Raw genomic sequence first — 27082 nt, 5'->3', positions numbered from 1 at the left:
AGACATTTCTCGTTATACGACCATACGAGGGTACCTCTGCGAGGATGGCAATGAAGGTACGTTCCGAGGTGCATACCGGAAGACAGGTTGAAGAGACCGATGCCGTTGCGAATTGCCGCCGCGAGGAAAGATCCGTTGGGAGAAACTGAGATGAACTTTATGGGTGTATGATGGGCGATTGCATGCATCACGCAATCCTAGTGGTCGTCCAGCCCACTTTCGACGTAAACCTCATTGTTCTGATGGATCAGATGCTGGTATGTCTGGCGAATCTGTGAGCGCGCTGAGCTGAAGGCGAGGGCAGATTCGTAAAGATGGAGCGCATATTCGCCAATAGGAATGTTGTAATCCATGACGAGCCGAAGGGCGTCGTTGATAAGGGCCAAAGAGGTCTCCTGCGAGCTATAATTATGCCAAACCTACATCAATCAATCAGAGTAGCTCTTAGATTTGACGATAGACGACCTACAGATATGCCGTCGTGGGCAGCCCGGAGAGTGTCTACAGCGTATCCAGGCCTGCCTGTAAGACAAGAAACCTCTATAGCAAACAACAGGTTTTTATGGAGGAATGCAGTCAAGAGCCTTTGGATTTCGAAGTCGGTCGAGCTACGAATGAGGTGAAGACCCCAACTAAAAGAGCTGTACTGCAGAGCCAGCGGAACAGTCTTCTCGAACCTTCCCTGTGCTTCCAATGTGATAGAATGTTGCGCTGATGCATCTTCCAGCCTGTAAATGTTCCTCCTGAGAGTACGAGCCATGACCATGAAGCATGGCTGAGTGAGCCGTCGATGAGCCACAGAAGTTTCAACATAAAACTCTCGCGACCGAGTTGGATCTAAAAGGAACTCGACAAGCGATGTGTGGTACACGTCTAGCGTAGATGTTGATCCAGGAGGGGGTACCGATATAATGGCAGATAGAGGTAGGAGGTAAGAGCGTAGATCGACGCCAAGCAGGTTTCCAGTTCAGGACACGAAAGGGCTCTGTGCATATGTGCGATTGCAGCGATAGAGGTGGTCAATGCTGTGGTATTCGTGTGTCTCCAGTCCACCCTGCAGCATACGACGCACGAATGCTAGACGGTCGTCCGGATGGTCGGAGTTGACTAAGCGAACAATGGTAGCTGCAAAGATGAACTGACCATGGGCGTATCGAGATAAGAGATCACCTTCTTCCTCAGTGGGCCATGGTCTCTGGTACAAGAAAGAAAGCCCATGCGAGCGGTCAATGTCGATGAGAGAAAACTGAAGATACCGCTTGACGTCTTTAGCAGCATCGTACTCTGACATGAGGACGGGCTCGACAGCAGCTTGAAATTGTTGTTCATGGTGGAACATGGCATCCACGAGAGGCCACGGTCTGCTCGTTATGACGATCCCGGTGATGGGAAGAGTGGGATCTGTGACGAGCTCAGCAAGCATTGACAAGAGCGGCTTCATCTGGCTGTTCTTGTTCGTCTCGCCCTCGTCGGCAGCATCCACGATGATGATCATGACTTTTCCGGCGATAACAGTGCTGTGTCCTCAGCGATAACCTTGCCGATTGCGCCCCTGGCACGCGGGTGGAGGAGGCCGAGCTGGTACGCAATCGTGAGGAAGAACGTGTCAGTGTCGTTGCGCTTGACGTGTTTGCGCGAGAAGAAGAAGGTCGCCGCGAGCGAGCCCTCCTCACGAAGTTGGTCCGCTAGCGTGTGGGCAATCATGGATTTGGCACAGCCGGATTCGCCGCTTAGCCATATGATCTTACCCGAGCCTTTAGCGACGTGCTGCCTGAGATCGGCGGGGAGGTCCACTCTGGTATCTGGGAGGCACTGAGAGAACGGCTGCCGCTTGGCGGAGTCACATATTGCTCTGTGAGAGCATACATGAGCAAGCCTCTGAAAGTTTTCGAGTTCACCCTGAGCGGGTGCGTAGGCTGTTGATGTCACTATCAGTTATGGGCCTCTAGTTGTGCTCTCGACTTACCTTGTCCCATGTCCAGGCGCAAGGGTGAAACGCAATCAACGTTGAATCACCGGCGCTTATCCGTTACACGTATGTGAAAAGTATGTGAAAAACCTGTGTAGAGGCAGTGAGTCCGATGACTCGTGCGAACTGCATGTTGCCCAACGACTTGAATGACCATGTTCGTGCCAACTATCTTGTGCAGATAAATCTTTTGCCGATAATTGAGAGTGAGATAATAGTGCCAAAAAGCCAGAATCAGCTAGAGCACATTACTATGCTAAAGTGTGAGGCGAGAGGAGGTGAATGGAGGCAGGCGGAAGTCCGCCATGGCTGGAGGAAACGATGAACAGCGTCGCGCGACGAGCTGGCAAGGACGCGATAACCCGTGGGAATTTACGTAGACCCTGGCTTTCCCCTGAACCGCGCATACAGCCTTACTCCTCTCTTCTCCTCCTTGCCGTCGGTTCTTCGCCTCTTCTCCCCTGCTCGTTGAACCCTCCTCGCAGTCTGTCTTAGTGAAGTCCAGAGCTGAGACGATGAGTAACCCTTCCAATACTTATCCCACGGTGACTATTGATGTCGTGCGTCATCCCTGCTATTTCACCTTATGCCTGATGCTAAAGTGGTTGATGTCCCTCTCAGGTCTTGGACAGGCAGACAGCGAAGGAGGTCCTCCGTGGAGTGCTTCACTCCATTCTCTTCCATCGCCTCTTTGGAACCGTAGTTCCTCAGACGTTCGAGGTCCTAGACGTCACCATGGTGCGTCTTCCTTTTGATGCTTTCGCTCAGACCTTAAATGTCGTTATCGGTACTAGCCCGGCATATCAGATGCAGATATGGAACGCCTTATTGACGAGAAGGTGAACGCATTCTGGAAGGGCATCGAGAGCGGGACGAACCGCCGCGGGCAAATCGTCCTTACGTTTTCGGAGAAGCGCCCAAAGAAGTCGTGGTTCCAGATCTACGAGGAGGAAGTGCCATGGGAGCAATGGTGCGTTTTCTTCTTGTTCGAAATCCTGCCCGCCCGCCCCGCTTTCTCTACACGTCGTCTAACCACTGTACGGACAGGGTTGTCAATGCCGAACTGCGTCAGCTGAAAACCGAGCGTGGTATGTCACCTCTCCCACTCTCCTCTTCCCTTCATCGGCCAGCCCGCTATTCACGCCCACGTCTGATTCTGACATGTTTCGCCATAGATCCCCAAGCATTCAATGCAACACTCAGCAACTCTCTTACACACGCCTTGCGCGTGATACTCACCCACACATCTTCCCTGCGTGGTCGCACCGCCGTACCGCCGATCACCAAGGTGGATGGCATCTCGCCCTTCCCCCTTAAGATGGCCGTCCGGATGGGTGGCGTCGAGATTGGATGAGCGGAAAGCTAGGTGTGGGCGTGTTGGTGGCCTTCGTGAACTTGATTCCCACTTTGCTGGGTAACTTATGCTTTTCGCGAGTGGGCGGCTCTGGAGGTGGGAGCGACGCGCCCAAGGTGATAGAGCAGCAGAGGGTACCTAGTGACACCCCCAAAGTCACGCATTTAGCTGATTGACCCGGGCTCTGGCCTCCTAAGGCGGAACGCGGAGTAGTGGTGATGAGAGCCAGAGCGGCAGTCGCTACCGATCCAAAGGTGTTGTTTCGTGACACTACATCGAGATATGTATCGGTGACTACATCGAAGTACGTTCGTGCGTGTGGCATATCGCATCTATACACCTTCTCGTGCATAATGAAACGTATTCTTCATTTGGTCATACGCGCTGCCTGCTAAGAAACGTCCTCAGAGCAGCTACGAGGGCTGCACTTATTCATACATGCGAAGACAAACATGCAAGATTCTGCCAGCGATTGTGTGTAGTGCACGTTCGTACACGCTCAATTTTTTGGTAATTGATCAATTTGCATGAAACCCCGACGCATTCTGCTGGTAGGGAGACTCGAATTGCGTACTGTCCAAGCTTCAAGCCCCTGATGACGTGATAGGACCTTGGGACCAGAGATTTCCCACGGGTATACACGGTCTTTGTCCCCTAGCGTTTGCCGCGTTCTTTTGCTAGAATCGTTTGCTATGCTCAAATTCGCAGGGAACCGCCCTCCATCTCCTTCAATCGCAGAAAAAGACTTCCTCCAAGATGCGCTACGCAAGAAGCTTCGTCTCGATGGGCGCAAGCCAATGGACCTCCGCCCCATCTCGTTCTCGTTCGGACCTGAGCTCGGATGGGTCGACTGTAGCTTGGGCAAGACGCGGTAAGCTCTACGAGTCTATTTACGGGGTCACCATACCAATCTTGCGTTTTTTGCGTAAAGAGTGCTAGCTCAGGTTGATGCAAAGATGGTCAAGCCACTTCCGGAGCGACCGTACGAGGGCCTCATCACTATCCACTCGGAAATTTCGCCGATGGCGGGGCCAGAGTATGACACCGCCCGGTAGGTACGGCTATCCTCCCCCTACTTTCATATCAGAAGTCGCTAAGCGCGTGTCTGGTCGTACAGGCCATCAGAAGAAGAAATCGGCATCTCGCGTATGTTGGACAAGATCGTGAAGCGGAGCGACGCGCTGGACAAGGAGTCGTTGTGTGTGCTTGCAGGGCAACGCGTGCGTGATCTCCCTCTTTCCCTCCCGTACTCAATCGATATCAACTCATGTGACTACGTTAGGTCTGGCACCTTCGGCTGACTGTGCACTTCATCTCTGACGCAGGCAACATGCTGGACTGCGCCGTCCTCGCGAGTATGGTTGCTTTGCGTCACTTCCGAAGACCCGAGGTCGAGGTTATTGGGGATGAAGTGATCATCGTGCGTCTCTTCACATCCGTTTACCCTCTCCCATGTGCTTAACTCCGACTCCGCAGCACTCGCCATCGGAACGCGCACCCGTCCCCCTCGCACTGCACCACATCCCCCTCTGCCTCACATTCGCCTTCTTCCCCCCTCCATCCAACCCCACATCCAAAAACAACGAAGTGCAGGAGGAGACTCCACCTCCAATCGTTCTCGCCGACCCGAACACACTCGAGGAGCGCCTCGCGGACGGTACGCTGAGCGTCGCGCTCAACGTGCAGCGGGAGCTTTGCGTGCTGCACAAGGCCGGTGGACTACCACTTGAACCGGCGGAGGTAATGAAGGTGGTGCAGCGTGCGACGTTCCTTGTGAAGGAGCTGGATGAGCTTGTCGAGGCACGACTGAGGGAGGACTGGGAAGGGAGACATGTTGAGGTGAGGTAGAGTCGGCTGATTCCTCTTGTGGACAAGTCAGCCATGCACCATCTGTTCACCCCTAAAACGTCAAGGTGTTGATATTGACAATTCGACCATCTCTTTGTGCACCATCTTCCTCAACGGCGCTAATTGCAGGACCCTTGACTCTCGCATCCACCATGCCATCAGGACAAAAGATCACGATCCACGCGTGGTGACTTTCTACTTGATATTCCCTGTACGCATGACCATCCTGATAGCGCCAGCGTTCAAGCCACATGTATCGATATCAATAGCAGGATCTGACGGCAGGATAACCGCCAACGTAACTACGTCTGCGTCGAGGGTCGTCAGGGCTTCCGGGATCGGTCTCGTACTGTTCGCGACAGGGATAAAAACAAGCATCATATGTGCCGTCGAAAACATCTTCGCCAGCCATGTTTTTTCCTCGCCTGCCTGGTTAGACACGCCCACACAGGGAGCATCAGGCGCGTGATAGCCAGCTACGACGTTCCCGTCCCGAATGGTCCCGTATGCATCGATCGACCGCTGGCATGCGATGAGCTCGGTGCAGTTATGCTGAGCTCGTCTGCGATCGGGGGAGGCGTTCGATGCTGCTGTAGCTTGAGCTCAAGCCCCAGACGTTCGCAGGAGTGTGATCGCTGCGGATATAGTCAACTGTGCTATAGAGGATAAGCAGAGTTTGAACTCACTGGGTTGCAATCTCCAGCCACAAAACGGCGTCTTTTGCGGAGTGCGTCCACCATGCACATATTAGCTCTGCACAGGGTTCAGCACTTCTCTTCTCAACCTTGGATTCGGGTTGAGCGCTTAGTGACCGGCAGGGAGACGATCGTACTAGTACGGACGATTACGACAGAGGGCGAAATGTTGAGGCTGCCTGGAGCAGCAGAGCCGGCATATATGAATGGATGAATATCCGCCTCAATGACGCCTTGAGTGGCAGTTCCGGACTCTGGCCCCCTCCCTAACGCCATGCAGCTCACTTTGTTTCCTCTAAGAGAACACGAGGTCGGCGCACGAACCACTTCAGGACGTTACGTTGTGATATTTCAGCTAACCTTTGACCGTTAGATCACATTACAGACAGCGCGAAGCAAACCAGCGAGCACTCAGATAGTACAACGTAATCCCTGCGAAATGAGTACCCCAACAAGAAAAACCACCAGGAAGAACATATAAGCCGCGATAAAAACCGTCATGGAAGCTCCGATAAAATGACATTGCCCCATCTCTATTCGAAGAAAAAACAAGCGTTGGCATAGGGTTATGCCAAAGGTTGTTAAAGACCCCATGGGTTAGTGATAAAAGGTTTGAAGATTTTGTTCCGTCTGGCTCAAAACGAGGAGCAGAAATATGCAGGTGATAACCGCCATGGTTGCGCCAGCAACGCACAACTTGGGCACCGCGCTATGTCGTGGCGTGGCATTCGTGCGCTGACCTTCCTCTTGCTCCTTAGCCTTAGCATCTGATTGTGCGATTGGAGGATCAGCTTTAACTCGGAATGGAAGCACGTAGCCAATAGAGAGTAGAGATAACTTACCCCTTTCAGGCGCAAAAGGCCATAGTTCACGTTCAGGCTGCAAGGGACTGGCCGAAGCTTCGACGGCTTTTGCGCGCTCGGGAGCAGAACAGATGCCTTGAAAAAGGCCAGAACCGGTATCGAGCAAAGGTGTTCTCTCGTCAATGTGCGCAATTGACGGAGCCGCCTGAGTTGCATCCGCGCTTTCTCGGAAGTCGTCGCGAGATTCCCGAGAGGTTGAGTAGGTCCAAGACATGATGTTGAAGAAGTAGCGCTGGACACTTATAGTCAATGTTGGGGTCTGGTCTTGACGCTTTGCAGTGGCAGAAAGCGGTGAAAGGAGATGATAGACCGAGGAGGTGCTCTCCTAAACCACTTTGCTTATATGCATTTTTAGCACAAGCACGACGAGCCGCACGGCAGGGAAGCGAGACCGTGTGAAGATAGAGGGTGCCGTCCACGGCCGTCAGCTATAGTTATTAGCTAGAAAGTTTCCAGAAGATGCATCCACCCGGTGCCGACACAGCGGAGCAGCATCCACGTCAATTGTCCTCGGTACGGGCCTCTCTAGCTGGAGATCAGTCAGGAATAGCAAGTGCTAGTGAAGGATTATGGACATTGGAGGAGCCAAGCGCGAGCTGAAATCCAGGAACCATGGAGGTTGGCAGGAGTAGGCCAAAGGGAATAGTGCTGCGACTGTTGCTGCGGCTCCTCGGTGTCAAAGACAGAGAATATATATCGCAGTTTTTATCAGACACTGCGCGCAGTCCTGTGCGAAAGATGAACGAAAGATACGCTGCGGAAAAAGCACGGTAAGCGCACAGACGCGTAACTTTACATTTTAAAGCGGAGTTAGAAATATGTCCGGCGTTTTCCGGAAACCCATTCTTCGCCGCCCGAACCTCGCCGATTCTGTCTTCAGACGTCTGCGTATGCATGAAAATTCCTCACTATGTCGGCGCCTCTCCGAGCGACGTATAACAGGCCGCGCCCCTTTGATTTTCGGCTCGGCATGCCCATTGGGCAAACTAGGAGTCCACACCTAGGGCCAAATGCGCCGAAAGTGCGTACATCTTGAAGTCTGGCCTTCTGACTCGGAGGCGCCTCAAGCGCATGGCTTACTTCACACTCACATCAGCTGGCTTTCTTGGAGTTTTCTTCTGAGTCTGCGAGGAGAAAACGAGACTGCTTACCTTTTCTCCTTAGCTGCACTTTGCTCTAAATACTTCCGCTCAGTCACACACCCAAATACGCCATCCTCCGACTAGTCGGTTTGACAGCATATATACTTGATTTTAAGCAAGCTCAGGATTGCGGCTCTGCTCTACGTCTTTTGTCGGTCTATATTCTCGAGTTACTATCGGTAACCGACTATAGACCTCAACCAGCCGATTTGATGACGATTCATCGCTAGCGTACTTCGAGCTTGCTTCGGTTGGAAATTCGGAGGCAACACCTTTTTGAATCCGGCGCTCGCTTTCCTGCACTGCGACTCACACTTTAGTCCATCTACTGAAGCTTCGCGACATCACATGCCCAAACGTCACTTCGCCCGACACCATCCGACGCGTACAAACTCGGCGCCCAGCAAATAACTTTGTGACTCTATTCCGAGCGCCCTCGTCGGGCCCGCCTTCTTGAGCGCCGAGTGCGCGCCGATGAGGGATCTTAGTAAGCCGATGTCTATTCATATGATAGTATCTTTGAATATGATCGAGGTGCTCAATTTTAAATTGATTTTCCATCGATCTTTCCAGACAAGCTTAAGAGAGGCATACATGGTATCGATCACGCAGAAACTACGCATACTTGTCCCAGGAGAGTGCTCGATACGCATGAGGTTGCCCCGGCCGATGATTCTGATGCCTATCGCCTGAAATGTCTTCGCCTAGTCTACCCACTAGCCTCGCATTGCACCATCAAGTCAGTCGCTCACTCAAACTCAACATCGTCCGACACAGTCCGAAACGGTCTAACTTAGTAACTTATCAGATAATCTTACGACTCTATTATCGAGACCCCGTCGTCGGGCCCACCTCGTCAAATGCCGACCACGTTCCGGTGAGATCTCAGCAAGCCGACGTCGCCTATTCATATGACAGTCTCCTTGACTATGATCCGGACGGCCCGAACCCTATGTTCCAGCATAATGCACCGGCCCGAGGCGGCATCCTTCGGTGCCGCTGGACCTGTTGCGAAAATTTCATGCTACCTGGTGATGAGGCGATTGTCAAGCGATTGTCGTCGTGAATACGTCATGGTTCAGTAGGGGACAATGTCGCGGGCCGGCGGGGTGAGCTGTTTCAATGGTCCGAGATTATGGGTGCTGATTGAGTTTGAAAGTGTAACCTCAAACCGTGCATCGGTCCCATTTCTTTGACGAGAGTCAACGAAAATGAGCAAAAGCTCACGATGATCGTATGATACAAGGCAGAGCCGTCGCTGCGCTCCGAAATTAAGTCCCACACTTAGAGAGAAAATAGTGTTGTGATAGGTTCATGCACGGGCTGGCCACGAACTTATATAATATACATTATGCTACCAAGTCCCGGTAGGGTACTCCCAGTTCCAAGCCTGCTCGAACACAGAACTGAAATCATCCCTGCAAAAGATTATCCCCCTGACGTGTGTTTCGGACAGACGCTCTACATCGAGGTAGTAGACCCAATCGGCTGCCAAGTCAGCCTCTGCGCCGGTGTCCAGCATGTGACAGGAACATAGTCGTCGTAACTGGGGTCGGATGGATTGCCAGGGATGATAGTGAGTTGGATGCAGTCCAGGAGGACAGTAGAGCAATCAGTGGGGAAGAAAGCTTGCGCCATGACCTCAAAGACAATGTCGTCAGGGAGTAGGAGGTCAGTGTACCGGGCGTAAACTCTCAACTCGGCAACGATGGAGGAGTTGTCTGCACAATGGGGAGTGCATTCGTAATTGAAGTAGTGAGCGATATGACCAGATGGCTTCTTAACGGACGTTCACCTAGGCCGATCGACGCAGATGTAGCCACGAACGTGGCACACACACATGAATGAAGACGATGAGGAAACAAATTGAAGAAGATGGTCGGAAGGACGCGAGCAGCCTCGGTATAAGTAGGGGAAAAGAGAAAGACAGCAGAAAAGCGTACGAGAGATCATGAGGAGAGGCATTGGCCAATCAGCGTGTGACAGATAAGTATCCAGCCAACTGTTAAGTTGCGAAGAGGTTTAGACTGAGAGCGCATCATGACGGACTGCATGTCGACATGCAAGGGAAACGTTACAACGCCAGGAACGTGCACGGAAGACATGGACAGCTGAGGCGAAAACGGTGCAGAGAAAGCAAGAAGCGTTGAAGAGATAACGCAAAAAGGGAAAGGACAAACACGACCAAGCGAAAGCCGGGCACCTGAGTAAAGATACGGTATGACCCCAGGAGGGTGTATGTTCAAGTTGTCCGATAGTATTTTCGTTGATCGGGTCGTACGTCGCTATACCGTGGCATATTCCGAGAGCGTTAATCTCAACATAACTTTGAAAAATTGTGTCAACGGCGACATACTCCGAGAAATGGAAATGACTAGGCCTTATAAGGTGCTATTTAGACACTAATGGCGACACAACGGTTACCTTCCTTGATAGGCTACGCACGCAGAGGTTCGCCGCACATAACCGCGACCTGTGGAGACATATTATCCGCTGCAAAAAACCGCATGCAAGTCAGTAATGTGGTAAACAATTTAGAACGTAGAAGAGCTCGTTATCAAGCAAGAAGAAGGGTTACTCACTGGTCGCTGCGGTGAATCCTCTAAAGCCGCTGACCTCGCGGTGAAAGCGGATAGTTAGCGCCGGAAAGCCTTGTTGGTGAGTACCGCCTGGTACGTGCCACTTGCTCGCCACGATAGGCTCCACCAGAGAGGACCTCCACGGTTACCTCCCATGGACCAATCTCGGACAGTCCAGAGTCCAGATCGAGGCACACTCCAGCTGACAGCTGAGGAGCGATGTTGACGATGCGGGGAAATATCTCGTCATTAAACCTCGATGAATCTGCATCCTCACATACGCTACAGATGTTGTAACTGATATCTTGACTACTGGACGAGGGCGACGTACCGCAAGATGTCAAGGTACGAGGGCCAGATACATTGGACCCATTTCGTGATGATCGGATACGGGTGAGAAAAGCCTGGGGTCGAGGGGCAGTAACGATCATATGGCAGAGTCTAGACATGGGTGCATACCGTTCTATCAGGACGCTGAAGCTTCTGGGGTTTTGATCAGCATCCGTGTGAGTGTCACTGAGTGAATACTGGTGTACCGTCCTGGAAAGAAGCTGGCGTTGTTCCTCCTGGAGTTAATGTTCCCAAGGGGCATTGCTAGTAAGATTGAACACTAACTACTTATCAACGCCGTCCCGCCCGATAGCCACAGCGCGCTGATCTGAGCCTGTGCGTTCGCCAAGTCCCGAGACATCGTTCCAATTTCCGACGAGCACACAAGGCAACAGCTTTGCCATGGACGGACGATCGAAACGAAACGTGACCATTAACGGTCGACTATACTTCCGCGGAAGAAGCCGCCGCGCCAAGGAGCTCGGTCCCAAGCCAAGCACGAGAGCCAAGCACGACAGTTTACAAAGATGGCGGCGCGGCTATAGAGTTGTTGGCTTTTAGACGTTGATGAACTTCCGCCGACGTGTTCGTTGCTGTCGTCGGACTCGGTCGATCAGTTAAAGAGGCTGGATTGATTGGTGTGGCGTTCTTGTTGGACGTAGTGTTGTTCTTGGCCTGGCCTAAAAGCCAAAGCCAGGCCAAGCCAAGCCACATTTTGGGCCAAGCCAAGCCAGGCCAAAGCCAGTACCGGGCCAAGCATTGTTGGCCTGGCTTCACCACCAAGCCAGGCCAAAGCCAAGCCAATAGGCCATGGCTTTGTTAGACACTTATTATAATACTATATATCAGTAACTACAGTTGATGTTAGCTTGTTTGATACTTTTGTAAACCTTGTACACCTATCCTTATCTAATCCTTGTGTAATCTGCAGACCCCGCTTATTTGTGACCATGGGAAAGTCAGTGTTGGGAGGGCGTCCTCTAGAGCTAAATAGTTTAAAGCCTAAGTCTCCATCAATGGTGATTGACCCTGCACTAGGCTATTCTGTAATGAGACTACTAACTATCAGAAGTGATCCTTGACTATGCTGTCCCTCAAAACATACCCAACTCTTGACATAATCTATTTTTTGGAAGAACTAACCTTTTATAAAACTAATGTGTAGTAGTGATAATCCTGAATAGGCCTTATCCTTGGTATAGCTATTGTACTACCAGTGCTTAGTAGGAAGCCTGATATTCAATATACTCCTTAGTGCTTAACAGAAATTATGCCTCATTACTTTCATGTTTACTTGGATTGCTAACAAGAGACTTATGATCTACCAAGGACTATTTCAGTTAAATGTTGTTTCTGTCAAGGGTTAGCCCTGTCAGGGATTGGTTCTGTCTATGGTTAGTTTTGTTGAGCTAGTGTTGTTAACAAATTTAGCTAAATTGGTACAGCAGTTGTTTTTGAGTTCTAAGAGTTAGCTTTGTATTATAGGATTAGGTGATTTCTCGAGGATTACAGCTAGTTGCAAATGGAATGACACCTGGGCTGAAATTAGAAAACTGTGAGATGCGGCAGACCTGTCTGATCCGAGCTGCTGGAGTGCGGCTGTGAGATCCAAGCCCCGGTGCTCTGTGCTTGCAACACGTGGAGTACCTGTACACCTACACATCCCTCAAAAGCTCTTCATCCCATGCATGGCCCCCATTTTTGATGCCAAAACCTTGAGAATTCTCGGACTGGAGCCACTGGAAACCTCCCCAAGTCCACCCCCTCTGAGCCCTCAACCATCTAGGAAGGCCAACTACTATGCTCCGCCATCTGACTTGGAGGATGACATGGACAACAAAGCTTCCGAGGATGAGGAAATAGCAGATCTGGCTCCAACTCAGGTGAAAGGGAAGCAAAAGTGGACAGGTATTTGACTAGGTTACATCTCATCAGTGCCTAACTGTATATACAAAAAGCTGACAATGAGGGGCCAATCACCGAGATTGAGGTCCTCCTTGATATCACCCCTGTAACTGAGATGAGCAAGCCCAAAACCAAGCAATGCATCAAAAAGATGACCTTCCATTTTGCTCTCGACAAGCCGTGGACAATTGTTGAAGCCTTATTGCAGCTACTTTGACATTGGGGGAGATACAACGATTGCCCATAGTGTATGAGTACAGAGAAAGCGTAGCTACACTGCTCTAGAGGTTGCAAGTCAGCATGAAGCACCGGAAATGGGTACGGACCGGTGGCCGATATAATTTTTGGCATTCATGGTGGTGTCATTATTTATGCAAATAGCTGTAATTACCATGTTTTCCTCATAGTCAGGTGTTTAGGCATAAACAAGTGTTCTCATAAGGACTTGGCAAGGCTCATATCAAGCATATTTAATAGCAGCTGCTCACAAGCATATAGTATTTACCACTATACAAGGGCTAACCTGCAATTAAAGCATTTGGCTATATTTTGTAAGTAAATTTGTAGTGTAGTTAAAGTACCATACAAAAGCCATGGCTCGAGCCAAGCCAAACCAGGGCCAAGCCACAAGCCAATAACTTTGGCTTGGCTTGAGATTTGGTCAGGCCAAAAGCCACTTGAAGCCAAGCCAAAGCCAGTGGCTTTCAGGCCAAGCCAAGCCAAGAACAACACTAGTTGGACGTGCCCGCGGCGCTTGGCGCTTGGCACATGGTATTGTACAAGCTCGTTCGCGAGCGAGCAAGAAAACGAACGTTCTGGAAAGGGGACTTGGCCCTTGGCAAAGCACGGAGATGAGAGAAGACTTGGAAGCCCGAGGACTTGACGCTGTTCGTGAGCTTGAAATACGAGTGATTGCGTGCGGTCTGGTGCGGTGTCCAGTCGTAATCCCGTGAAAGGTGCGATCGTGATGGCGTGCCCCCTGTTCGTATGAAGAGTCCGACGTGTTAGGCCTTAGATCTATCGCCATCCAAGAGGCACTTTGCAATTGTGTGTGGGAGAGCAGCACGATAACCACTCGCGCCCGGCCGACGCTAGCCACGCGTGTGTAAGCATCAGCGCTACCCAAGCCCCTGTATCTGGACTGGTTATTTATAAGCCACGGCTAGCGTGGAAGTGAACTGGGCGGGGTTAAGCGAGGTTGAGTGAGGGAAAGTTTGAGAGGATGAGAGTGGGAGGAGTCACAAGTTTAGTAGCCAGCGGCTCGGGCGGGATATTCTTATCGCGACGAGAAGCCGACGCGGGGTAAACCAGGATGGCGACAGCGCTTTCGTGCGGCGCCAAGGCGGCGTTGAGATCCTCCAGAGGGCTGCCGGTGGGACCGCTGCAGGAGGGGGGAGCGTGATAAAGCCCCTGTGTGTATATAAGAGGCGGAAGTGGCAACGTATGTGGTCCGCTGATAATCCCCCTCTTTGGTGCCGGGTCCTTGTGCTATTGACTTTGTCTTACACAGACCGCTGCCGCGAAACACGAGCGAGTTGTGAAGAGGACGATATGCCCGTTCCCGTTCCCGTTCCCGTGCTGCCGGCGGTGTCGGTTGGGGTGTTCGCCGAAGGGGGCAAGGGCGGCAACAAGGCCAAATACGCGGCTCTGTCGGAGTCGCAGGAGATGCTGATGATGCACAAGCAGATGCACAAGCTCGCTGACAGGTAATTAGCCTCCCCCATCTTCCGTCCAGGTCCTTTTTATTCATCAGCCTTCCGTCATCCTTTTCTGCGCCTTTCCTTCCGCTTCTCCACGTACCACGTCTCTCTCTGCCCGCAACCTCGCGCTTCGATAAGCACACCGACCCCTGCCGCATTGACAACGCCAAGTTCATTGGCAGTCGCGACCCTGCCTGCAGCCGAGCCATCACCCTCACCCTCGCACACTTCACGCTATCTCTCGGCAACATATTACGAAGACCAGCACCAGCGGGAAGCTTCGTGTCATTCTGCTCTTGCACTTCAACCGCCACAACCACCATTGCAACTTCAGCATCATAGCATGCATCCCAATGGCGTCTTCGCGCCCATGACCTCCACGTTTCCCCCTGCCTCTGCTCTACCGGGCACGTCGCCGCTCCCGCCTCCGCCGTCGCCTGAGACGGCCGCATCTAGCGGAGCCCCTGTAGAGTGGGACTGGGACATTGAGCACGCCGACCGCGCCAGAGAGAACAAGGCGGACGCGGCGCAGCCGCTGCACGACGCTGCTGTCCCGTTCCAAGTGGACCGGAGAGTGCTCAAGGACGTCGTCCGCGAGAAGACGGGCGCGGAGGTGGGGAGGATCAAGTTCATCAGCTCTGGTGAGTCGCGGTTCTCTGTGTGCTTTGCTGTTCCCTTTGCCCGGCCTCTGCACCACTTCACGTCATGTTCTACGCCATAGCCCACGCGGAGCGACCACTCTAGGGCTGGGGCGGATAGCGTGGCGAGTGGGACGGGTTTATGCTGTCTAGATCAAAGTTCGCGTGCTGACTATCATCTGTGTTTCATTGTATGTGCTTCGCGACATGAATGAGCAGGCACGTTTCACAAGGTGTGTATGAGCTGCTTCTTAGCCTTATCTAGCCCAAGCTGACCGTATCGTCGTCGATAGGCTTATCTCATCACGCTAGTCGACGGGCGGGAGCTTGTTGCGCGCGTAGCACGGAGGTTTATGCCCCGCCTCAAGACGGAGAGCGAGGTCGCGACGATGGCGTACCTCCGCGAGCAGGCGGGGATCCCCGTGCCCGTCATATATCACTACGACGCGAACCCGTACAACCGGCTGGGTGGGGAATACATTCTCATGTCCAAGGTGAGTTGTGTCTGCCGTGCTGCTATACCCCAATGGGAGAATATCGCAATCAGCTGCGGGCAGTTGCAACACCGGGACGTACCAATACCGGAACGCACGGGCGTGTCTAATCTAATCCTGTCTGTGGCTGAGGAACCGATTTGCCTTTTGCACAAGGCACACTCTATTTCAGCTTCTATTTATAACACTTGCTCCGGGATTAAACTTAGCTGACCCGTGACATGCTTCTTATCTAGGCACGTGGAATGCCCCTGTCCCGCGTCTATCACTCCCTCTCCAACGAGGAGATCACTCGTCTGTTCGAGAACCTTGCTGCCATCGTGATACCGCTCTTTGCACTCCGGTTTTCTCATCTGGGCTCTCTTTACTTTGGCCAGCCACCGGCGGAACAGGCCGCGCGGCCACCTACTTCTTCGACATTCGCCGCGAACGGGGTACCCCAAAATGTGTTCTCAGTCTCGCCGGCGATAGCCTCACCAATGACGCCTACACCAGCCCAGAACAGGCTTAGCTCGTTCCCATTCATCCCGCTCATGTCACCCCCAAGCACGAGCACCCACACCTACACACAGCCTACCCCGGCCATCGCCACCCCCAAACCTACCACCCCTTCCGCATCCGACACGCAGAAACCCTCGTCTTCAAAAGGAACGTCATCACAGAAGCCGATCGTTACGCCCGCGGGCTCTGAGTTCCACATGGGCCCCATCGTCTCCTGGCCCTTCTTCGGCAGCGGCCGTGGCTCACTAAAGCACCCTTCGGATATAGACCGCGGCCCGTGGCGCACGACGTCCTCCTACCTCTCCGCGTGTGCACGGCGTGAAGTCGACGGTGTCGCGCGCGAAGGCAGGGACGAGGCGGCGTCGCACCCGCTCTCGCTCGACCCGGGTGTGGTCGCTGCGTCGCGGCACCACCATGTCTCGGGTATCCCTGACGACGAGTCGGACGAGAGCGACGAGTGGGGCGCGCAGGAGAGCGAGGAGGAGTGGGACGGGGCGGTGAGGACGGGGCTGTATAGCGATTATAGAAGGATGCAGCGGAGCACGTTCTTGGTTGCGCATATGAAGCAGAGGGAGGAGCGGGTGAAGCGGGAGATGGAGAGGTGGATGCGGGTTATGGGGCGGTTGATTGAGATTGAGCAGGGGGCGAAGGTGGATGCGGGTGGGGAAGCTGGTGGTGGGCCGGATGGGGTTGGGGAAGGGCTGGTTGGTGGTGAGGAGGGGGAGGAGTTTGCGCTGGATTGTCATGATATCAGTCTTGAGAATGTGTTCGTCGACGAGACGAACCATACCGAGATTGTGGGTGTTGTCCGTTTCTTTGGGCATTTTCGCTCCTGCTGACTTATATTGCTCTTACAGACGTGCATTATCGATTGGGAAAGCACAACTACCCGCCCGCTCTGGGCATGTGCCCACCTTCCCGCGTTCCTCCAGTCGAGCCCTTTCCTCGCCCGCATGTTCCGCGAAACCGTCGTCCGCGTCGCCGCCCGCTCGGCTATCTCATCGTCCCGCTCCTCTCCCAACGCGTCCTCGCACTCCCTCAACAACCTGGGCAACCCGCCAACGCTACCATCGACATGCGGTGGCAAGCCGTTCAGCGTCGTCGCACGCGAGTGGTTGCACCACGAGGCCGCGGGCGCGCGTCTGCGGCTCGCGCACCGCTGTGCGGAGTGGGACGGCTGGGAGGAGGGGCTCGTGGAGAGTATTCTTGGGCCGGAGGAGGGCGAGGACGAGTGGTTCGCGGACGAGTGTGTGGATGCGTGCGGTGGGGCGTGTGGGGACGATAAGTGTGTTGTTGAGGTGCTGGAGGATCACGAGGAGGGTGTTGGTCCAGGTCCGTCGTTGGGGAAGGGTGTTGGTGTTTCTGGTAATGGGAAAGGGGTCAACGGTGCTGCTGCTGATGCCGACGCGGATGCGAGGGGGAGGACGAAGACGACGTCGAAGCGGGCGAATGTGGCTGTGAACGGGTCTGCGAAGGCGAACGGCGTCTCGAATGTTAACGGGTTCCTCAAGCCCTCTATGAACGGCAATGGAAACGGTACATCCCTACCCCTCCGGTCGGAATCCGCCCACTCGGAGCTCTCCGACTTGCCGGAGAACGACGACGGGGTGAACGGTGCGCGCGCGGCGCTGGACCGGCGGCGCGGGCGTGCGGGCAAGCTCGCGCTCAAGCGGGAGAAGGAGCAGGAGCAGACGCTTGACACGACCGGCGACGTGTGCGGGGGGCGCGGTGGGGAGCTCGGGCGCCGTTTGGAGGCGTGGCTGACCAATGAAGGGGAGAATGGGAAGGCGAGGCGGATTAGTGGCGAGTATGGGCACGAGCACGGGCAGGGGCACGGGCACGAGCGACATGCGAGCGACGCGGATTCGGAGGGTGGGGAGGATATGGTGGTGGGTGGGGGTGGGGAGGAGAGCGACTGAGCGCGTTGGATGGTACGGATACCCCCCGTCGGCGTGGACGTCGTCACCAGCATCAAGGATCCAGGAAGCAACGTTTTTTTTCTCGGCCATCGCACTTTCTTCTTCTGACTTTGCACTTTTTCCTTCTTTGAATCTTTGCATGTCCGTTTTACCATTTAGCCATGGGGACGTATGGACGTTGGGTTTGGTTTCGTGACGGTTTGGCTTTTTGCATGCAGAAACATAACTATAGAGAGAAATTTGTACGTTACTACACATCTTTTCGCATGCACGTCGCACATACATATGGTTTCGGGTGGCACATATTTGTAGTATACGGCTATAATCAATCAATATCAATTTGCAGCTGTTCGTTATTTGGTGTGCTGCTGCGGTTACGGGCGGTGTCACTTTGGTTTTTCTCAGCGAACAGACAAGGGCACGGGAGGAGTGGGTTGACCGAGCCAAGACGTCAGGATCGACGTGGCTGTGCAGCTGGGCGTTGGTCAAGGTGTCACTCGGCGACACCGTCTGCGCGCCAAGCATCTTGCTCCTGTCGTTCAAGTTGAAGGCTGTTTCATCGATATGTTGGCCGGCTCAGCTGCGTTATCATGTGCATCTAGGTGCATACGATACGCTGGGTTGGTGGTAGGTTATAAGCGGGGCCCGCTCGGGAGAGGATGATGCCTTGATTTCGTCCGACTGGGTGTCCTCTGCGGCTTTGTGACGACCTTCGACGATCCAGTCATGTCTGAGGCCTCTACTGCGTATCCTGCATCTCCTGCTCCCGCTCTTATATCCTACGAGGATCCTGATGACACGAAGCGTCGTTCCCTCTATCCGCCCGGAGGTGCGGTATCAGACGCGCGGACTCCTCAGCTGGCGAATGTCGTCGACCCGCCGCGGCCCGAGCTGTGGCTCTTCTGGTTCGGATGGAGTGAGTTTCTTTCTCTATGGTCGCGTGTTGTGCCCCACATTATGAGTACTTACAAGCTCATCACACCGCGCGTATAGTCTGCCTTCCACTCTGGTTCGTCGGAATAGGCCTGTGGGCCGTGCGGCGCAGACGAAGCCCCTATGAACTCGTCATCCGTGTGTCGGACGTTCCCCCCTCCTCGTCAGTCCACACAGACTCGGCGGCAGAGGACGGGCAGAGCGGGTTTGAAGACACGGTCGTCGCGATAACGAAGGAGCAGCTCGAGCGTGCGGCGGCGCAGCACCGCGCCGCGCTCCGCTGGGGCGTCGGGTGCCTCGTGATGGGCATTGTCGGCTGTCTCATGCTTATCGGGTGGATGGGCTGGGTGGGGTGGTATATTCGTCATGATCCCTGAGGATGATTGATGTTTGGCTGGTGGATGTTGATGCTTTGAATGAACGGGATGTGTACGGCTTCTGGACTTGCTGACTGGAACATGACTTCTTTACGTGGCGGCTTCATGCTCAAGGACGATTGTCGCTTTCTTCATACTTCTTATGACATTTATATCCACACCGTGACGTTCCTCATAGTTATATACCCTTTGTTTACACGCATTGAAAACTACTCTGACTGTTCATGGTGAAGTGATAAACTCCCGTCTCTTCCTTGTGGCGCACTGTACATGACATCTACACGGGAGAAGAAACTGTCCGCCGATCTAACCATCAGTGATCGCAGGCGCCTTGCCCACCCACTCGTTATGCTCCAGCTCATGAATCACAAAAGCTGCGAACGCCGCTCGGCTGAGAGTGAACGCGCTCTTCCCATCTCCGACATATCCAGCATGCCACCGCGTCTCCGTCGCATTCGTGAGCATCGGAACGCGTGCGATCGTCCACTGAATATCCAACGCTGTGCCCTCGGTGCGGAGAGTCCTTCCGATAGCTCGAACGTCCTCGTACACGGCATTGAGAACATACCGGAGGAGACGCGTCGCTAGCGCGAACCGCAGGCTCGCGCGATCTTCCTCGTCTGTGATGCTCGGTGTGCCGAGTGCGATGAGCCTGTGGACGTTCTTCTCCTTCATCACGCGTAGAATGAGCGAGTAAGCGCGTCCGAAGGGCCGGTCAGTAGGATAGGAGGTCGTGAACGAGGCGTTAGGCCCCAGCGCGCTGAGCACGGCGTCTACGCCGTCCATAGCATCCGATAGTGCAGCTTCCTCGTCAAGCTCGCCTTTATGGACTGTAACGTGGGCGTTGATGGCAAGATCTTCCGGCAGCTTGTGGGGTGAACGAGCGTAGATGGTCACTGCATGTGAGTGCGCCAGTGCTTCTCGGATAAACAGAACACCAGAAGGACCGGTAGCACCCAGGATGAGCACATGCATAGCTGAATGGCGGTGCGGTTGACATCATTCAACGCTCTGATACGGAAGATGTGTTTCTTACCTTCTGATTTTCAACTCAGCCTTTGAGTGATGATGCCAAGAACACGGAGGTAGAGTTGCGAAACCACTTTCTTTGCTGGGATGTGGACACGCGTTATTTATGCTGGACCAAAACAACCCGTGGAGAAAGTGATTAGCAAAGTGTGTCGCAAGAGCCAATCAAGAGCGAGTGAAATAACGACATGCCGCGTCAATTCCCGGCCCCCGCGGACTTGCGTAAGGATTGCCGGTTAACGAGGGTAAAAACACAAATGCAAAGTCAGTGGTTATTACTTGTTTCTGGTCACTGATGATCGTTGGCAGGAGTCTAGGTACTAGAGAGAGTCACCTCATGACGGTCAAACGGGCAGCGGCTCGTATGTGTGACGTCTACGGAAGATGCCGAATGTTCATTGAGTTCCGCTTCAGATCAGACACTCCATCCCGGCTCTTGTCATCATAGGCCTTCCATCAGACATAGAACAGCTTGAACTGCCTCTTACCTCGCGCTCGTGGTGGACACCAGTTCTCGAGTGGGTCGCTGCGCCAAATGACTATGTTATATCGTGATCGCGGTTTCACAAGTTGCCGCACCGCGCCCAAAGTGTGCTGCGCAACGAAGACGGGCTTTGATCCCCGCGTCATACAATTATGGGCAGATAGACACACCGGTGAGTCTCAGTGGACAGCTTTGACCGACATGTCGAGCAACAATATAACCACCAAGTGTTCGCTGCCGGTTCCTTGCTCTGCTTCCACTCACAACGCGAGCTCTTCTCTAGTCATCGTGCCCCATTGAACAAGTCAAACATGTCTTCTACCTCCGCCAATGCACCTGCTTGTCCCGAGGGCTCTTACACAAAGATGCTTGAGGCACAGAAGGACGTCAAAACCATAGAGGACGTGCCTACGTACGGCGACGACAAACGGCGTTCCCTTCCGCCTGCCTACGCTGCGGCCAGCGGAAGCGGCCCTGTCTCTGAGCCCGCAAAGACTGTTGATTCACCCATGCCAGAGCTGTGGATCTTCTGGTTTGGCTTCAGTAAGTGCTTTGTGCAAGCCTCGTTCCACATGCCCATTCTCGGCCTTACATACTTCCCACCCAGTTTGTCCGCTACTCTGGTTCGTCGGCGCGGGCATGTGGTTCAAACGCCGCAGGACGTCCGTCCTCATTGCCAATGTAGAGGTGGTAGTGTCTTCTGTGGACGCCGAGTCATCAGGATCCCGCGTTATTGTGCTCACCAAGGAGCAAGTCGAACGTTGTGCTGTGCAACACCGGAGCGCTCTCAAGTGGGGTGTTGCCTGCGTGTGCATGGCCGCCGTTAGCTTGGCCCTCGCGATAGCGCTGGCTGGCTGGATTAGCTACTCTATCTATGACACTTACTGAATGCTTCAGCCTGCTCATGCTGAACGATGTACATGTATTAACATTGGACATTTCGGGGCCGTCGCTAGTATCCAACACCTTACTTACTCTATCTTATCATTATATCCTTACTCTTACAGATTACAATCCCTCACGAACAATGACATATACATGCGTATCAGATTCGAAACTCACATTTTCTACATGTAGTGAAGTTTTCATGATCTTTGGGTTGCACCAAAACCCTCTGCGACTACTGCAGTGCGAGGCCCAAGCGAGGCCCTTCGGCAAAGTTGGCGTCGTGTAGACCGTGGCTGTGCACCACCTGCTTGCGTGCTGTACAATGGCGGGGTTTCGAGCCCGAACGATGGCATTGCTTTTATGGAAACTGCTCTCGGCAGACATGTGGATCAGAACTCTCTGCTGGCGTAAGTAGGAGAGCGTTGAACGTCTTGGCATGTCGAGGTACAAGCTCCGTTCGTGGCAACTGGCAAGCGCGGTCCTATATTATCCCTTCCGTCTCCCAGCGCCCGCTCAGCTCGCCCACCATGTCTACGACTCCTGATGCTCTTCTAGTAGTTGGATTACCCTCGAAGGATGCCGAAGCACTGCAGGATGCGGCTCGGAGAACATCCGATGACCCTTTGTACACCGAAGAGGGTCACGATCTGTCGTCGTGCTCCAAATCTCCTCAAACAGAACCCGCGAACGTTGTAGACCCGCCTCGGACGGCAATGTGGCTCTTCATTTTTGGCTGGAGTGTGTTTCACCCTTTGATCAAATCATGACTCGTGCTGATACCTGGCTTTCGGAAGTTTGTCCCTTCTTATGGATGGCGGGCACAGTCATGTACTTTATGGAACGCATGTCGCCTGTGGTCACCATGAACCTGACGATGGGATCATCGGATGCTGCTATGGGAGGTTCGTATGTCGTATCGCTCTCCAAGGACCAGATCGAGCGACGCGTAAGGCAGCGCCGTTCCGCTCTCAAGTGGGGTCTCGGAAGCGTGTGCATGTTATCCATTGAGGTGCTCGTCGCAATAGCAATGGTTATCATGATCGGGGTCGAGACCAATGGCAGGTTTGAGTATTACTAGCTTGGTGCTCAACTGTGTATTCTTTGGACCCTCCACAGATACTACGAGGGATATCGAATTCTTCCAGCATGTACTTTACATGGATATGGACCTTGACGTTCAATGGACTACTCACGAAAATATATGACATTCATACTCTATTTTCTAATGGATGATTCCCGAACGACGAAACACTTGGTATCTTAAGGGTAATGAGGGGAGAATAAGATGCCTGATTACTCTGACACAGCGATACCACCTCGGATGTTTCCCCAGTTTCGTCCATGTTGCTCTTGCGTCGGGAACTAAGACATCCGTCATGTTCATATTCACAGGCGCAAACGATGAGCCTCGCATTCATGATCGCAATGATTGGCTCTATCAATCTTAGCATCCATTCAACATCGTTTCGTTTCATAGCTGAATAATCCTTACATGATGCCAATGATCCAAAACGGTCGCTTTGGGTATACGCTCAGTCGAGACGTGAAACGACAACAACAAAGCCACTGACCGCAGATACAACACCGAGAACAATGTTTATCAGGCGCAATACTATGCCCAATGTTCATGATCTCACTCTCCAATAAAGTAGCTCGTCTCACTGACCTAGTGTAGTCTGCGGAATCCCAGTCAGTTTAACCTCGCACAGATACAGAACTTTCTTACCACCAAGAATCCTAGACCCTGTCTGCGAAGAACCGTAAGTATCTGGGAGTTGTGCGTTCTTGGTATGTCCAGGACGTTTTGAACGACCAAAGCTGCTGCAAAGAGGTCAAAAACAAACTGAAAAACTCCATGTTAGCGCCTGATAATACTGATACTTAGCAAATCGATAGCTGCACTGCGGTCTCACCTGAGTAATCAATATGCTAGGCACAAAAATATTGCGTCCCTGCGTAACTACACACGAGTGTACTCCTGGCAAGGATATCCACCGTTGGCGATCTAGCATACATCGTTGAACGCAGGATAGATGAGAGAGGATCTGTCTGCTCACTGGCGATAGTCTTGTAAAAATATACTAGAAATGCTGAATTGCAGCCCGCTGTCATTAGAGCGCCCAACATAAGGTAGAAAAGTTTCCGCTGATTCTTGTCCCATAGTAAGAATACTCGGGTTACAGCAAAGACTAGAAAATATTATGAGAAGGCTGTATGGGTCCTGCGGGTGAAGGTGTTGAAGCCACTCACAATTTCCAAGCGCATCCGCAGCTACAAAGAGGACATCACTGGCCAACTCCAGTTTCTGGCAACTAAGAAAGTGCTTAAAATGCATTATACTACGTGCTCGCGCCATTGTATTTTCTTACTACATCAATGGAGATTTAGCATCTAATGAAGACCATTGTCCAAAGTGCTTACCCGTTCGTCGCTCAAATCTGTGATAGAAAACAGCCCTATCGTCTTCACTTTAAGCGCCAGACCCACCTCATCCGCGAGGGAAACTCTATACCTTTCATCCACGGCATAAGCATAACTACCGCGCTTATCCTGTTACATGACAGCGCGATCCTGAGGATAATATTATTTGTCTCGCGCAAGGCTCGAGCCTCCCTTCTAGACATGAGAATACTATCCCATACAAGCGCAGTCATTCCAGCCGCTGCGCCGAGCCTTCGTTAAACGTCAACTAGTTTTAGAGGGAATGTAACACGTACTAATCAGGCATCTGCAGAAACCCGGATAAACGAGACTTGCGCTGTGTAACATCTGGGACATGACAAGGAGGCCTGAGCAGCAGGTGGAAGGGAAAGGGAAACGGGATATAGTTTGAGTGGGGCTTGGACGTCTTCTTATTCCTCCAATAAGACGCTCAAGCGTTGGCACGTATGGCAATGCTCCCATGGCGCTAAGCAGTTGATGGTAGCACTCAATGTAATGTTCTGGGAGCAAAAGGTTTGATTTAGCCTCAAGTGTCCACACAGAACAGAGCCATTCACGTTCTCAGATAGGGAGATGCAATCATTCGACTTTCAAATGCTCGTTACAACCAGAAAGACTGCTGAGTAAAAATGGTCTTTCATTACGTTGTTTGGCTAATTTCGAAGTGGAAAAGATGAGGCTCATTGGATCGCACGTGTTGAGAATCTCTCTGATGGATGGCGTCGAAAAGGAATGGTGAAACCTACAATTATGATTTGACTATCGCAGGCTGGATATTGTATAGGCCGAGCCTTAAGACGATGAACGCCCAAGAATTCTCCGCTTTCGATGAAGAGAGTCCTAGTCATCGATTCATCGCGGATACAATCACACATTCGATGCTCTTGGAAGAAATTGCTTCGCGGGGGGCCACTGCCTCGTGTAGCCTTCCCTTGGGGCGGATCGTAGTAGCACCGGACTCGTGTCTGAAGATCTGATGGACAGGACAGTCGGATGCGGGTTTCCTATTTTAAAACAGATAAATTGTCCGTTATTGCGCAGGGAACAAGAATATACAGCATGTAATAATAACCCAATGCTATTGGTTCGCCAATCTGCATCGATCTATTGGGTAAGCCCTTCTGAGTCCTTTTTTCATGGTAAGGTCCCATGAGATAGTACGAACCTAGCTATGTTGCTCGTCTGTTTGGTGACATGAAGACCGTTTGAAGGCCTGCTGAAGGCTCCGAGATTACAATATCACTCATATAGTTCTAACAATATGTGAATGGATACCGGTAGTCTGTGAGATGCCGAGGCTGGGGAACGAAGCCAGCATCAAGCAAGTTTTAGTGGGGTCAATTCTGGCTGGAGATTCTCACTCCGTGTGAATGGTTATCGTACCGCCTTACTACTAGGTTTGTAGTAAAACACACTGCAGTTCTATCGACGCGATCGCTTGCCCATATTTCTTGGATTATTTGTCAAGGAGAATAATACTGCGGGAGGCGTTTGAGTGGTTCAAGTTTCGAGAGTAGCCATGCCCCGAACGTGCTGATAAATCACCTTGAGACACTCGTTCTTCTCCGAACGACGATCTCTTTATGCACCCAGCAACGTTGAATTGTTTATCCAATATCAGTGGTACTTTGGTCTCTGAGTGGGCTTGGCATTATGAAAAGTAGACTACTTTTATTTGCGGATGGATGATGGCCCCGCAGATTCGCATCATGGTTATACCGCGTTTTCGAACGGGTTCCTCCCGAATGAAGCTACTGTGGGAATCTTGACGATAACAACAGGAACAAGTGTCAGACAGTGACTCTTGCTCAACGACGTATCCACCACTTCGCCCTCGGCATTGCTGCATTCAAGGAGCCCGCGTCGCATCTCTTCGTCAAACTCACAGGCACGAACAATGAGCCTCGAGTTCAAAACTGCGATGACGGCCTCCACAAAGCTTCGACATACAGTCATTGAGGTATGAACTACCAGAAATACATGCAAAAACTCACATTATTCCAATTACCCAGTAACTTTGCTAACCGTAGCCGTTCAGTATTTTTCAGTGCGTTATACGATATCTTTCATGACGCACCCCGGGTACAATGCACACAACGATGTTTAGAACGCGAAAACCTGTGACGTCTCGTCGATCAGGAGACATATAACTGTCAATTTCATACTAGTCACCTAAAATAAGCTGCGACGACTTAGCTAGAGTTGTACATCCGTAATGTGAACAAACTCACTATTAATATCCAAATACCCTGTTTATGAAGTAGCTCGATTATCTGCGAGTTCTTTGTTCTCGGTATGTCCATAGCGTTGAGAATCACCAGAGACACGGCGCAGATGTCATATAAAAACTGATTAGATGCGCATGAGTAAATGATCGTAGACGCTTTGATTCACCCACGTCGATCACATATGCAGGAATTATTCAACAATTAATGTATTAAATCCACACTATAATAATAACTCACGGTTTCCCATTGTATTTGCAGCCACATAAGTCACGCCGGCAGCAAGTCCTCCTTTCAGACAACTAAAAACCATATCATGAGTTGGGGAACGTCAGGCCGTTAAGTTTCACTACTGTGGGACGACGAGATATAAGTAAGACTCGTGTACCATAATTTGAAGACCGGAGGTGTACACGCACCTTTGCATCGTCCAAAGCTACGGCAGGAAATATCTCTGGCCGCATTTGGCTTCAGCGATGAATTTTCTATGCATTCGAAGGAATTACTCCAAACCTTGGAACCATGGTACAAGCATGATTATGGCGCTAATCCTATTACATGCAAAAGCCGCTCTCAAGACGAGGTTGTTGACCCTTTTGACGGATTGCATTTCCCTTCTTAGCATCATGATACCGTCCCAAATAAGGAGAGTCATGCTCGACACTGAGTTTGTTAAGCACCTCCAAAATGCCCACTTAAGATATCAACGTACCAGCCAGGTATCTACATGAAAACAAAAACGAGATTCCGGCGACCAGCGTTTGAGA

General features: G+C 52.2%; 10 protein-coding genes across 10 annotated transcripts; 6 read left to right on the top strand and 4 right to left on the bottom strand.

The window, feature by feature from the left end:
* Positions 1–1491: 1491 nt before the first annotated feature.
* On the bottom strand, positions 1492–1851 carry CONPUDRAFT_62342 (uncharacterized protein; the record flags this gene model as incomplete). The annotated part of the gene is made up of 1 exon (XM_007774176.1): positions 1492–1851. A coding segment is annotated over one exon (360 nt), but the record flags the coding sequence as incomplete, so codon positions are not given.
* Positions 1852–2414: 563 nt separating this feature from the next.
* On the top strand, positions 2415–3698 carry CONPUDRAFT_129576 (DUF1649-domain-containing protein). The gene is made up of 5 exons (XM_007774531.1): positions 2415–2529; positions 2591–2707; positions 2764–2939; positions 3017–3057; positions 3145–3698. Exons 1-5 carry the CDS (start codon positions 2485–2487, stop codon positions 3321–3323), a joined length of 558 nt encoding a protein of 185 aa, XP_007772721.1. The 5' UTR covers positions 2415–2484; the 3' UTR covers positions 3324–3698.
* Positions 3699–3964: 266 nt separating this feature from the next.
* Positions 3965–5418, top strand: CONPUDRAFT_129575 (ribosomal protein S5 domain 2-like protein). Its single transcript, XM_007774530.1, has 5 exons — positions 3965–4194; positions 4255–4374; positions 4441–4543; positions 4606–4743; positions 4800–5418. The coding sequence occupies exons 1-5, from the start codon at positions 4016–4018 to the stop codon at positions 5169–5171; spliced, it is 912 nt and encodes a 303-aa protein (XP_007772720.1). The 5' UTR covers positions 3965–4015; the 3' UTR covers positions 5172–5418.
* Positions 5419–5697: 279 nt separating this feature from the next.
* CONPUDRAFT_146316 (uncharacterized protein) lies at positions 5698–7428 on the bottom strand. The gene is made up of 5 exons (XM_007774529.1): positions 6709–7428; positions 6561–6633; positions 6014–6161; positions 5858–5955; positions 5698–5827 (listed from the first exon to the last, which is right to left on the bottom strand). The coding sequence occupies exons 1-5, from the start codon at positions 6941–6943 to the stop codon at positions 5719–5721; spliced, it is 663 nt and encodes a 220-aa protein (XP_007772719.1). The 5' UTR covers positions 6944–7428; the 3' UTR covers positions 5698–5718.
* A 7166-nt stretch (positions 7429–14594) lies between these two features.
* CONPUDRAFT_84449 (uncharacterized protein) lies at positions 14595–18278 on the top strand. Its single transcript, XM_007774528.1, has 5 exons — positions 14595–15026; positions 15243–15256; positions 15317–15517; positions 15754–16815; positions 16876–18278. Exons 1-5 carry the CDS (start codon positions 14729–14731, stop codon positions 17935–17937), a joined length of 2637 nt encoding a protein of 878 aa, XP_007772718.1. The 5' UTR covers positions 14595–14728; the 3' UTR covers positions 17938–18278.
* A 192-nt stretch (positions 18279–18470) lies between these two features.
* On the top strand, positions 18471–19402 carry CONPUDRAFT_168275 (uncharacterized protein). The gene is made up of 2 exons (XM_007774527.1): positions 18471–18853; positions 18931–19402. The coding sequence occupies exons 1-2, from the start codon at positions 18664–18666 to the stop codon at positions 19245–19247; spliced, it is 507 nt and encodes a 168-aa protein (XP_007772717.1). The 5' UTR covers positions 18471–18663; the 3' UTR covers positions 19248–19402.
* Positions 19403–19424: 22 nt separating this feature from the next.
* Positions 19425–20758, bottom strand: CONPUDRAFT_168274 (NAD(P)-binding protein). The gene is made up of 2 exons (XM_007774526.1): positions 20284–20758; positions 19425–20224 (listed from the first exon to the last, which is right to left on the bottom strand). Exon 2 carries the CDS (start codon positions 20220–20222, stop codon positions 19554–19556), a length of 669 nt encoding a protein of 222 aa, XP_007772716.1. The 5' UTR covers positions 20223–20224; positions 20284–20758; the 3' UTR covers positions 19425–19553.
* A 24-nt stretch (positions 20759–20782) lies between these two features.
* Positions 20783–21822, top strand: CONPUDRAFT_168273 (uncharacterized protein). The gene is made up of 3 exons (XM_007774525.1): positions 20783–20932; positions 21044–21303; positions 21368–21822. The coding sequence occupies exons 2-3, from the start codon at positions 21072–21074 to the stop codon at positions 21646–21648; spliced, it is 513 nt and encodes a 170-aa protein (XP_007772715.1). The 5' UTR covers positions 20783–20932; positions 21044–21071; the 3' UTR covers positions 21649–21822.
* A 281-nt stretch (positions 21823–22103) lies between these two features.
* On the top strand, positions 22104–22890 carry CONPUDRAFT_139258 (uncharacterized protein). Its single transcript, XM_007774524.1, has 2 exons — positions 22104–22386; positions 22443–22890. The coding sequence occupies exons 1-2, from the start codon at positions 22176–22178 to the stop codon at positions 22724–22726; spliced, it is 495 nt and encodes a 164-aa protein (XP_007772714.1). The 5' UTR covers positions 22104–22175; the 3' UTR covers positions 22727–22890.
* A 51-nt stretch (positions 22891–22941) lies between these two features.
* On the bottom strand, positions 22942–24426 carry CONPUDRAFT_76078 (uncharacterized protein; the record flags this gene model as incomplete). Its single annotated transcript, XM_007774259.1, has 9 exons — positions 22942–23010; positions 23220–23260; positions 23315–23469; positions 23617–23653; positions 23706–23837; positions 23899–23953; positions 24070–24198; positions 24291–24310; positions 24366–24426. 9 exons carry the CDS (start codon positions 24424–24426, stop codon positions 22942–22944), a joined length of 699 nt encoding a protein of 232 aa, XP_007772449.1.
* Positions 24427–27082: the final 2656 nt, after the last annotated feature.

The sequence above is a fragment of the Coniophora puteana genome (genome assembly GCF_000271625.1).
Source record: "Coniophora puteana RWD-64-598 SS2 unplaced genomic scaffold CONPUscaffold_12, whole genome shotgun sequence".
In the NCBI taxonomy this organism is placed as follows: domain Eukaryota; kingdom Fungi; phylum Basidiomycota; class Agaricomycetes; order Boletales; family Coniophoraceae; genus Coniophora; species Coniophora puteana.
This window is presented reverse-complemented; position numbering and strand designations above follow the sequence as displayed.